The sequence below is a fragment of the Oncorhynchus mykiss genome, chromosome 10 (assembly GCF_013265735.2).
Source record: "Oncorhynchus mykiss isolate Arlee chromosome 10, USDA_OmykA_1.1, whole genome shotgun sequence".
NCBI lineage: Eukaryota > Metazoa > Chordata > Actinopteri > Salmoniformes > Salmonidae > Oncorhynchus > Oncorhynchus mykiss.
Genome location: NC_048574.1, coordinates 78,534,237 through 78,546,440, shown reverse-complemented (window position 1 = coordinate 78,546,440; position 12,204 = coordinate 78,534,237). Strand labels below are relative to the sequence as shown.

At 41.2% G+C, this 12,204-nt stretch overlaps 2 protein-coding genes across 2 annotated transcripts; one reads left to right on the top strand and one right to left on the bottom strand.

Moving 5' to 3' along the window:
* Nucleotides 1-2,571: 2,571 nt before the first annotated feature.
* LOC110497253 (lactose-binding lectin l-2-like) lies at nucleotides 2,572-7,366 on the top strand. The gene is made up of 5 exons (XM_021573262.2): nucleotides 2,572-2,911; nucleotides 3,031-3,132; nucleotides 4,358-4,512; nucleotides 6,276-6,376; nucleotides 6,499-7,366. Exons 1-5 carry the CDS (start codon nucleotides 2,764-2,766, stop codon nucleotides 6,647-6,649), a joined length of 657 nt encoding a protein of 218 aa, XP_021428937.2. The 5' UTR covers nucleotides 2,572-2,763; the 3' UTR covers nucleotides 6,650-7,366.
* Nucleotides 7,367-8,131: 765 nt separating this feature from the next.
* Nucleotides 8,132-11,317, bottom strand: LOC110497242 (zinc finger protein 324B). The gene is made up of 2 exons (XM_036934076.1): nucleotides 10,437-11,317; nucleotides 8,132-10,124 (listed from the first exon to the last, which is right to left on the bottom strand). Exons 1-2 carry the CDS (start codon nucleotides 10,732-10,734, stop codon nucleotides 9,067-9,069), a joined length of 1,356 nt encoding a protein of 451 aa, XP_036789971.1. The 5' UTR covers nucleotides 10,735-11,317; the 3' UTR covers nucleotides 8,132-9,066.
* Between the last annotated feature and the right edge of the window lie 887 nt (nucleotides 11,318-12,204).

The window sequence follows — 12,204 nt, the reverse complement described above, 5'->3', positions numbered from 1 at the left end:
CCGTCTGTCCTTACCTTAGAAAATGCTTCAATCAAATCGTTCTGTGTTTTGTTTGATGCAGGCCTATCCGAAAACACGGTGGCAGTGTCTGGGTTCATCATTACTCCTAAATGCTTACTCTTTTTTTCCTTAAGCATGTCTTTCCTCAAAATGTCACTGTTTTCCTTTAGGCTACCGAAACATGAGAGTAACTGGTTATTAGCCTATACGAACTTGTAAAATGTAGTCAGTGTGTGTGAGAAACAAACTGTGAAAAAGAGTGTCACCATGTGGTGGTCTCTGATAAAGGTGCTGGTTTAGATTATAGGTGCAACTGTCCCAGCGTCCCGGTTAGAGGACGGAAATGACTGGTAGTTTCAATTTTTTATGTCACATGCACAAGTACATTAAAATAACTTTCCCTTCAAGCTCTAACCCCAGCAATGCAGTAATCAATAACAATGTAATACTAAAAATAACAAGGTAGAACAAAAACACACGATATAAAAAGAAGAAAGAACACAAAGTAAATAAAAGTGACTCCAAAATGACACAATACATTATTTACCATTCATTTCTATTGGGCACAAAATCATCTATAACACAACCTAAATGAACTGCTTATGCATCCAACAAGTGTGTAGAGTCACAAGCTCGATGTTGTCATTGCATGCTAAGAATATGGGACCAAATACTATAAAGTAGTCAAAAAATACTTTGGACTACTTTATTGGGTAGAATCTTTAGGGGAGTCAATCACTTTGACCCTTACCTTTTTGAGAAAAATAAACAGTACTTGTTAAACAAAATATAGTTCTCTGATTACTAATTGTATTAGTATGAAACAATATAATTGTGCAATTTTTTTGACCATACAATATAGCTCAGTATTTTAATTATTTATTTTACACTGTCGTTATTGCTCATCAAGGGTGTCAATAATTTTAGGCCCCCACTGTAGTACCAGACAGAAGAGATGGTAGACCTGTCGACTATTTTGAAGGTTTGTGCAGGAAATAAGGCTCTAACAGTTCAAGTTGACAAGACTGGCAGTGAGGTCACTCAAGTATATTCTTCTTAACTGCTACAGATATTTTCATGCTTCGATTTAATGCAAAGATTCTCAACAGTCCCGAACCATCATTACATTCAGCACACTGGATCAGGAGTTTACTGTATCACCAATCAAGATACTTTATTATCTTTGACAGTCAGTCTTTGTTGTCGAGTTACATACAGTATGAACACAATATCAAATGCTCATATTTGCCTGTTGATCTCCTACATGGGTCCCAAAAGATAATCAAGGACGTTTTCAGTAGTTCAACCAGCTGTCACTCAAAAACTCCTCGACCAATCGGATTCATTAAGAGAGAGGAGAGCCCCGGTGGTGTCTTTTGCCATTGCATCCTCACTGGTTAAGCCTACCCAACCCTCAATATCCAGTTGGAGCAAGCGTGAAGTGTAAAATCTATTGTATGGACATTATAATGACCCATGTTTGTAGTCCTGGAGCACCTGAACATGTTGATGTACAGAGTAAACAAAACTACAGGAAGCTGAAAGGACAGGGGGAGTGTAACAGGGTGAAGATAGCCCTGTGTTGCTATTGCATTGAATATACTCCTGGATAGATTCCGTTTGTCTGGTTACTTTCAGGTTCACGAAGTGATTAAGCAGACCTGTTCCCCTTCCTATAAAAGTAGAGCACATTGTGTGCTCTGGACACAAGCTGGATCAGGGAGAAGCTGCTGCTGGACTCCAAGCTGCCAACTGGAACAGTTGAGTTGTTAGTGAATTGTTAGATGAGCATTTTGATAAACTAAGAGTAAAGTAAAGACTATTGTTGTTTGCTTCCTTGGTGTGACAGCTTGGAGGCCAACAAAGTAGAATGCACAAGCGGTGATTGGATTGTTATGATGTATTATAATCTGTCTGTGCATTTGAAGGGGAAGGCTAATATTTGACCATTGAGCTTTACTTTCTGCAGTTATATTGTATTTGCCTGTGGGCCTGGTTCACTGTTTGCTGTGTTCAACTAAACTAACTGAGTGATGTGTGATATCTCTCCACGGAATCTATCCATTGTGTACCTAACCTAAATTAAAACCTGCAACTAGGTGCATTAAAGGGATAGTTCACTCAAATTACAAAATAACATACTGGTTTCCTTCCCCTGTAAGCAGTCCATGGACAAGGTATGACAGCCATCTATGTTTTGGTTCATTACCCCTGGCACTGTTTCCAAATGCTAATGTTTGACCATGACTTGAATGAGATTTGTGCCAGAAATGCAAAAGCGTTAGCGACTGGAAACCAAAGCATTGCTGTCATACCTTGTCATAGACTGCTTACAGGGGAAGGAAACCAGAGTGTACTTTAGTCATTTGGGTGAACAATCCCGTTAAGTAAGCTCCTGAATTTAGGAGTTTGTATACAGCCTTTCATGCTTATCCACATGAGTCGCTGCAACTTGTAATAACTATTTTATAGTCTTGTAATAAACGTGTAATCTGTTTAATTCCGTGTCTGTTCCACGACCATGTGTCCACTTGACGTCTTCATTGACTCTGTCCCATCCAACAAGAATCTGTTTGTTAAAGGAGTTCTGGAAACGCCCTGAGTTTGCTTGTTACGTACGATATTATTATGTCAACAGCTAGCCTTTGTTTTCCATTTTCCCTCTATGGATCTTCCTGGTATGATAGTTCCCTGTCCATCGTCACAAACAGCTTACAGAGACAGTGGTAACCGTGGAGATGTCCAGGGACATTGTTTACACCAATGAAGATGTTTTCGGGGGAACCGTTTGGAGTTGACAACCAGAAATATGTCTTTGAAGAGTCCATGTGTGAAACTCCAGATATGTCTACTTACTACCAGACTGGGAATGAAGTGACCCTAAGAAGCACACCACAACCTGGCTACTCAGGTAAGGGGGGCGCGCATGCACACGCACACACACACACGCGCACACGTACGTATAATCCCTTATATTATATTCAGACAGTTCATATTACTGTAGTTAATATAAAGTCATTTTCTGGTCAGGTTCTGATTGCTCAGGGAAGAGACCCCTCCTACTTGCTGCAGTGGGTCTGGGGATGCTGTGTGTTCTCCTACTGGCTGGGATCATTGGCTTGTCAGTCTCCTGTAAGTTTGACAAGTACAATTGTGTGCTTATCATTTATTTCTAGGTAACAAGTATGAAATGGTTTAGAAAGCAACCATTGCTTCATTTGTTTTTAGATCACGTTCACATTGCCAACCTATAGACTGACAAAGACAATCTTAAGAATTAGCTTTCTGGTCAATGAGTTGATATTTATTTTCTTTGTAGAATATTGATTAAATTCATTGTGATTTCACCTTGTAAATAACTGTTTTTCTGTTCACCTTTTTGGTCTCTGGATATGCTGCTAATATGTTCAACAACAGATCTGTTAGTTAAAAAAATTAAAAATAATCATATTTAATAAACATCGATAAATAATATGGAGTGACTGCAGTTCTGGATTTTCTAGAACCCAATTTGCTGTTGCTAAAAAATACGGAGAATTCTGCGCATGCGGGATCCACTAGCCTACCTGCGTTCAATTGCTGCTCCGTGACTCCACTGCCTCTTGTACACATAACAGCTTGAACAAACGTAGGTCTTTGTCTGTTGGAACAGTAGGCCATTGCAAACATAAGTATGACACAAACAGTTTGTCTAGCAATTTCATTTTTTTCAGGACGGGAATAATATGCAGCTATTTAGGCAATTTTTGTGTGGTTTACACAGTATATCAAACATACAAGAAACAGACAGGCAGTCAATAGCGATTGTAATGTTTTTCTTTCATCATCATCATCATTGTAAGCATTGGCTGAACAGAAGGCAGACTGCTGGCTATATGTCAGCATAACTATAATGCTTACATCTCACACAAAACGCTACTTGTTTTGCCCCAGTGCAATCTGAAGACTGCGTCCTGTTTGTGCTAGCTGTGGCAATATCCACAACAACAGACAGAATGATGTAGCCTTCAAATATATATTTAGAACGTCATACATTTTGGGAAAGTTCGTTCAAATCTCAACTGATCAGAAATTAGAGGCAAATTATAGGCTACATCATCATATGATCAAATTGGTTGATGGTTCAGAAGAGGGTGAGGAAAGTGAAACACACGTGTGTGTACAACATATGCGCAGAGCGTGATTCGGATCATTAACGTTTGAGAAATAATCTTTAAAGGGTAGGACAGGGGCAAGGGCGAAAACCCTGTATTCGTAGCCTCGGCCTAAATAATAATATTTCTAACATAATAAAGATAACTAGATGTATAGGTTCTGAAATTGATTGATTGTATTGCAATGCAATGTGTTGTTAAAGTTCAGTTAACAGCGAAAACCTGTACCGAAGGATGGCAGAGGTTTGGCTGCAGCTGTTACTACATCTCTACTGAGGTGAACACCTGGGATTATGCCAGACAGGACTGTCTGAACAGAGGAGCAGACCTGGTGATCGTAAACAGCGAAGATGAACAGGTGAGAGAGAGTGTATTCGAGGGACAACATATGTTGTTGTAAGGGTTAGGGAACTGGTGGCAGTGAAGTCAGACGCAGGAGAGCAGAAATAGGTAACAGCTGGAGCAGTTTCATTTCAAAACCAACGGCAATAAAAAAAGAACCTACATGTGTACAAAACCCGACATGCACCAGTAACATAGTGCACGAGCACTTACAAACAAACAATTCCAAATTCCACACAAGGACAGGGGGGTGGCACAACACTTAATGAGGGAAATGGAAACCAGGTGTGTAGGAAAACAAGACAAAACAAATGAAAAATGAAAAGTGGATCAGCGATGGCTAGAAGACCGGTGACGCCGATCGTCGTCCGAACAAGGAGAGGAAACGACTTTGGTGGAAGTCGTGACAGTTATTAAATCACTTTGAAATCAAAATTGAAGTCTTTCAAGACCTCAGATGACAAGAAGCTTCCCATCCTGTTGGGGGGAATACAGAGAACTGTGGGTTGGCAGGGCACAACATTGCTGCCTGCCATGAGATCAACCAACCTGCGCTTGTCTTCTATGCCATTGTGTTGTTACTGTTAACGCTATTGTCCATTGTATGTATGTTTCTTTTCTTACTGATTTCTATTTTTAAATACAACCTCATCCCCCCACCATTGGTTATTTTTGCTACTGATTGTCATTGATGTTAATATAGTCAATGAATCATTCCATTTCCAACGTAAGCTTTGGCAATATGTACATTGTTATGTCATGCCAATAAAGCAATTAAAAATGTTAAGAGATAGATAGAGGTGGCTCTACAAAGTATTGACCTTGGAGGGGATGGGGGGGTTGAAATGGTTGTGCATGCTCAAGTTTTCTGTTTTTATGTCTTATTTCTCATTTGTTTCACAATAAAAAATATTTTGCATCTTCAAAGAGGTAGGAATGTCATGTAAATTAAATGATACAAACCCCCCAAAAATCTATTTTAATTCCAGGTTGTAAGGCAACAAAATAGGAAAAATGCCAGGGGGTGAATACTTTCGCAAGCCACTGTACTTGTCCTCTTGCTCAGTTGTGGACCTGGGCCTCCCACTCCTCTTTTTATTCTGGTTAGAGACAGTTTGCGCTCTTCTGTGAAGGGAGTAGTACACAACGTTGTACGAGATCTACAGTTTCTTGGCAATTTCTCGCATGGATCAGCCTTAATTTCTCAGAACAAGAATAGACTGGCGAGTTTCAGAAGAAAGCGTTTTGTTTCTGGCCATTTTGAGCCTGTAATCGAACCCACAAATGCTGATGCTCCAGATACTCAACTAGTCTAAAGAAGGCCAGTTTTATTGCTTTAATCAGAACAATATTTTTCAGCTGTGCTAACATAATTGCAAAAGGGTTTTCTAATGATCAGTTAGCCTTTTAAAATGATAAACTTGGATTAGCTAGCACAATGTGCCATTGGAACATAGGAGTGATGGTTGCTCTTGGCCTCTGTACGCCTATGCAGATATTCCATAAAAAATCTGCCGATTCCAATAGTAATTTACATTAACAATGTCCACCCTGTATTTCTGATCAATATGATGTTATTTTAATGGACAAAAAAAGGCAAAGGGTGGTTACTTTTTAACACTTTTTTGGTTACTACATGATTCCATATGTGTTATTTCATAGTTTTGATGTCTTCACTATTATTATATAATGTAGAAAATAGTAAACATAAAGAAAAACCCTTGAATGAGTAAGTGTGTCCAAACGTTTGACTGGTACTGTATATCTTTCTCAACAAAGGTATTTCTCACTACATTTGATCGATGGATCTGGATTGGTCTGACGGACAGAGGGTCACAGGGAACCTGGAAATGGGTGGATGGCACACCACTGACCAAAGCGTAATATATACAACTACTCTTATACAAAGGCTCTGAACGATTAAAGTTGAAAACATTGATATTTTTCAGGATGATGTTTTTTACCATAGAGTCTAACTGTATGACTGGTGTTTACCCTGTAGGTTCTGGTGGTGGTCAGAACCTGATTCTGCCACTGGAGAGAAGGACTGTGCTATGATGTATGGAGGTGTACAAAATATTCCTCTACACGCATGGAATTACTTTAGGTGTGACTTGAAATTGGAATGGATTTGTGAGGTGTTTTTTTCTTAACAATACCATTACAACATTGTCTACTCTCAAACAACAACACACACACACCTTAAACTTGTCATGCCATATTATGCTTGTGATATTGTCACAATAAAGTTGATTTTCGGTTTTATAGCAGCTTCTAGTGGTCAATATGAGTAATGGTTATTCTCCTTTATTTATCTATGCCAGGGCTGGCCAACCCTGTTCCAGGAGAGCTATTCCTTCATGTAGGTTTTTGTTTCAACCCCAGTTGTAACTAAACTGGTTCAGTTTATCAACCAGCTAAGTAATAGAATCAGGTGTACTACTTTAGTAAAGTACAATGAAAACCTACAGGACAGCTAGCTAGCCAGTTTTACAGGAATGATTCAATACATTTTTCAAATTAACTGCCAACATGCCAACATTCCGTTCAAACAACGCAGTCAATCCACAGCAATATGCTGGCTGAAATCAGTTGATGATAGTACTTAGACAAGTTGTAAATGCAACAAGTACTGATATTGTATCATATAATAGCACTCACAGCTTTCCAAGAAAACTAAATCTGATACATGTATGGTCTGTTTACATATATTTGGGAGGCTATTTATTCATAAAATTGGTATTAAACCTGTATTAAATGCATGTATAATTATATTGCAATAATAATTGACTATAATTGCATTACACAACTTCTGATATGCCTTACTTTTATTTTCTTGCTGAAGTAAAAGCAGGAAATGCATCACCTACTGTATGCCTCTACTGCCATTCATTTCAATTCAACTAGTTTTTGATTTCTCCCTGACCAAGATGGCTGCCATTTGGCCCCCCGTATGGAACTTTGCAGTATCATGACAGAGCCCATCTAGTAATTTCATAGGATATCTATATATACAGTGAAGTAGAAATGTTAGGTCCTGTTCCACATCTAAAGCGAGGCGACGCAACAACCAATAGTTGCATGCCACGTCATCGAATGTGTCGTCGACTGACAAATTGCTGTAACATACCGTATGATGTGGTGAGCTGATACTACAAATACCTTTCCAGGCGTTTTAAGATCTGTCAAGCGTTAGCAGCATCTAAGCTTTGGAACGCATACATTATTTTCCCAAGAGATATACATTACACTGCACATTTCTCATCACAACTGAAAACGTATTAACAATGTTATATTTACTAGTAGTAATAAAAGAGCCTACCTTTAACGTAATACTGTGGACACAAACCACACAATCAGCATTGTCCCAGAGTGGTCTGTTAGCAGGACCAGATGTAGTAGTCTCTTTAAATGCCTGTTTGTGTGTTTTGTGAGTCCAAAATTGTGCCCTATCACCTATATAGTGCACTACTTTTGACCAGAGCCCTATGGGTCCTGGTCAGTGAAATAGCACCCTATCCCCTACTTTTGACCAGAAAAGTAGAAAAAGTAGTACCAGCATAACTACACCAGGGAAGATAATATACCCGACACAGTACTGAATCAAATAAATGACAGAAATCAGACACAAAATAACACGCTTGACTGCTTTAATTTGGATTTAAAAACCACAAACAAATCCTAGGCCTGTATCTAGTTTAGACCAAAACTATTTCTTCAGTCACCCCATTTACTTCTAAAATAAAACTATTGTATCCATCCCTTGTATGTTATACTTCCAATGGGAACAGTGCACAGCTTTGATTTTGATTTCACAATGCAACCATGCTGTATGTTCTCATAAAAATCTTTGTTCATAAAGATATATATTTTTTTTTATCCACTTAGTTCATACAAAAACAATCTCCATTCACAAACAATATTGACCTTATTCACTCAGCAGCCATTGTTCATTGACCGAGGTATTGTTTTATGTTACATTTTCTAGGGTATACATATTCCATGACATGTTGTATAGGCCTACATTTGATGTGGGACACTCAGAAGAACATGGACAGAGCATTGTCATGTGCTCAGATTTTAAAAGACAAGCGTTGATTAGCTACCACACTAGCCATCTATGGTAGAACATTCATCTGAGAACAAGGTCTAGAGAAACTTCAATTCACTTATAGAAATGTAAATGACTATACATTATTATAAAAACTGTAGACAATACCATGGGGAAAAGACAGCTTATCTATCCTACATCATGTCTAACTTCATATCAACAGCATTGATATAAGGGTATAACAAACTATATACTATTTATGCAATAACATGGGTCAAATGAACAACCAACACCCCTGGAGCACACTCCTCCCCACCCACTCCGCCCCACACCGCCCCACACTCCTCCCCACACCCACTCCGCTCCACACTCCTCCCCACACTCCTCCCCACACCCACTCCGCTCCACACTCCTCCCCACTCACTCCGCCCCACACCGACCCACTCCTCCCCACACCGACCCACTCCTCCCCACACCCACACACTCCTCCCCACACCCACACACTCCTCCCCGCCCACATCATATATCATTCTCCATGTGAATCCTCTGGTGCCTCTTAAGGTTGCACTTCTGTGTGAAGCGTTTGCCGCAGTCCGAGCAGCTGTAGGGTCTCTCCCCAGTGTGAACACGCCGGTGGGCCTTCAGGTTGCTTAACTTAGTGAAGCTCCGGCCACACAGGGCGCAGATGAATGGCCTCTCCCCCGTGTGGGTCTGCTGGTGGGCCTTAAGGCTACTGGGATGGGGGAAGACCTTACTACACACTGGGCAGCGGAGGGCCAGCCTCCCAGGGTGGTGATGCTGGTGGTTCCCTTGTTGGGTTGGTGTTTGGGAGGAGGTGAGCCCTCCCTGGGCGGTCCCCCTGTTGTACATTGGGTAGCCGCCCCGCTTGGCAGCATCCCTGTATACTCTCATGCGCGGCAGGGTTTGAGCGCTGGGCTTATATTTGGAAGGAATCCTGTAGTTTAGAGAGCTGAAGACATGACAGCCCGATGAGGAGGAGGAGACAGAGGCCCCCGCTGTGCTGGGATTGGTTGGGGGAGCGAAATCTCTAGCTAGCTGCTTCGCCTCTGCCGATTCAGAGGACGACAGAGGCTCTCTTACCAGTCGTAGGTTCGACTGAGCTTGTCTGTGAACGTCAGTATCCGTGTCTAATATTCTATGGCCTATCCACACCGGTGAGGCTCTACTCCTCGTTCTGTCACCGTCATTACTGGGTCCTCTGCTCTGGTTCTGAGATGGCACTGCTAGTCTGGGTGTCTGGGTGACCTGTTGGACCTCTGGGTCCGCAGAGGGAAACCCAATAGAGTCCCCTGTACTCTGAACGAGTGTGTCTGAGTCCCGCTGCTCCTCTGTGTAGGTGTGAGCTGCAGACGGCTGTATGGCCACCTTGATTCTCCACGGCTCCATGTCCTCCTCCTTAACACTGCCTACCAGCGAAGGACTGGGAGCTGGAGGAGTGGGAGGAGTTGGTTTAGCTGCTACCTGTGATGACTCCACTGTTTCCTGTCCACAGCTTCTCCACCTGACCTCTGGCTCCTCCTCCAGCTTCAGGTCACACCCGCTAAGCAGAAGCAGACCTAGGGAGACAGGTGCAAAACGTTTTGCTACGGTGTGCAACTCATGAAAGCACTACTAATGAGACAACAACATAACATACACCCCCTGAACTCAAAGTATGTCTCGAAAAGTATAGGCTAATTGGTTATATTGTGGTTGTGGGAACCAACCTTAGGCTGGGAAAGAACAGTGGTAGATGAGCATAGCTATTTAGAAACGGTCATAGGGAGAAACAACCCATTTTGGAAACAGTTGCAATACCTACACATTCACCATTTACCCCTTGGTTATACCTAAAAGTATTTTGTGACTCAAAGGAAGCCCCCACTTACTGTCCTGTATTCCTGGAGGTCTGTCGTCTGTTTCCTCGTTGTAGACATCTGTCCTGCCACAGTCTACACACCTGGCCCTCTGACTGACATCCTTCAGCTGACTCTCTGCCCGCTGCAGCAAGATCCGCAGAGACTCCACTTCCTGGTGGCTCCGTGTCACTTCCTGTTGACCACGTCTTACCTCCTCCAGGAAGCCATCCTCCACCAGTCTGGTGATCTCATACATGGCTGACTTTAGGACCGTCTCCATGACTCCCGAGAGCTGGGTCTGGAAGGTGAGGACGAGGTTCTTCGACATACTGCTTGTGTGTCTTTTTCACAGATCAATTCACAGTGGGATCTGCACCAGGAGCAAGTCAGGACTGTGTGTGTGTGTGATCCTAAAGTGAATCTCTTCAGAAAGCCCTGTTATTCAGAATAAGTGGGTAGAAATATGCCATGTCTATCACATCGCGTATCTGTTTCTCTGACCAATAAGAGTGACAGCTCCTCCAGCTCGCTAACAACCAAGTGGCGAAGACCGTCCAGCGCAGAAGAGTGCAACATAGGTTCAATAAAACGGTCACATCGCAAAATTCGACTAGGTAACAAACAAGGTATCAGACAAAAATGGGGTCGCATCAGGCTTGCTAAAAAAAATAGCTAGCTAGCTAACATGATACTGGTACAAGCCTTGTTACAAGTCAATAATGGAATATTTTGTAACATACAGTACTATTGATTAAAAACGTTATTACCAAAAGGCTGACAGCACTTCATGAACATGGGGTAGTTGTCTCCAGATTTTTGTTTAAATTGAAGAAAACGAAAAAAACATGCTAATCAACGATGGATTCCGGAAATTCGATTGTTTTCAATCGCACGTCACCCTTCTGCTGTACGGTGGCCCTGCGTGATCAACGTCCACATGGTAAGGGAACGTTTTATGAAACGCGTTAATAGAACAAGTGAAACCTTTTTGCGACAAATTATACATATTTGCGGGGTAGAGAATTACTTCGATAATTACTCCACTTCGTCTATCTATGATGAAAATATAGTTGTAAGCTATACAATTAGTTAAAAACATATTTACCAATGGAATTAAAGGGATTGCAAAAATCGCTGAAGTTGGACACTTTTATCTCCCTCACCAACTTCAAACATCTGCTATCTGAGCAGCTAACCGATCGCTGCAACTGTACATAGTCTATCGGGAAATAACCCACACAATTTTACCTACCTCATCCCCATACTGTTTATATTTATTTACTTTTCTGCTCTTTTGCACACCAATATCTCTACCTGTACATGACCATCTGATCATTTATCACTCCAGTGTTAATTTGCAAAATTGTAATTATTCGCCTACCTCCTCATGCCTTTTGCACACAATGTATATAGACTCTCTTTTTTCTACTGTGTTATTGACTTGTTAATTGTTTACTCCATGTGTAACTCTGTGTTGTCTGTTCACACTGCTATGCTTTATCTTGGCCAGGTCCCAGTTGCAAATGAGAACTTGTTCTCAACTAGCCTACCTGGTTAAATAAAGGTGAAATAAAATATTTTTAAAAATAAAATAAAAATATCCGGTACTTTGTACACTTTTCCAAGAAGTTCTGAAAGTAGCCCTCACGAGCCAAAAGTGGATACGATAATTGCGTACTACATCACATATGTGCAGATTTGTCACCATGTCATTGATCTCTCGCTTTGCTGTGTGTGCATCTTGCTAGCTGTCACTCGAATGGCAGGGGGACTGAAGCTCATTGGCTAAACTCGAATT

Bases quoted from the DNA above. Each gene is read 5' to 3' on its own strand.
- LOC110497253 (XM_021573262.2), top strand. From the start codon at position 2,764: ATGAAGATGTTTTCGGGGGAACCGTTTGGAGTTGACAACCAGAAATAT. The intron at 4,513-6,275 runs GTGAGAGAGAGT...TTCTCAACAAAG, and splicing joins TAAACAGCGAAGATGAACAG to GTATTTCTCACTACATTTGA. The intron at 6,377-6,498 runs GTAATATATACA...TTTACCCTGTAG, and splicing joins GGCACACCACTGACCAAAGC to GTTCTGGTGGTGGTCAGAAC.
- LOC110497242 (XM_036934076.1), bottom strand. From the start codon at position 10,734: ATGTCGAAGAACCTCGTCCTCACCTTCCAGACCCAGCTCTCGGGAGTC. The intron at 10,125-10,436 runs GTAAGTGGGGGC...CTGTCTCCCTAG, and splicing joins ACCTCCAGGAATACAGGACA to GTCTGCTTCTGCTTAGCGGG.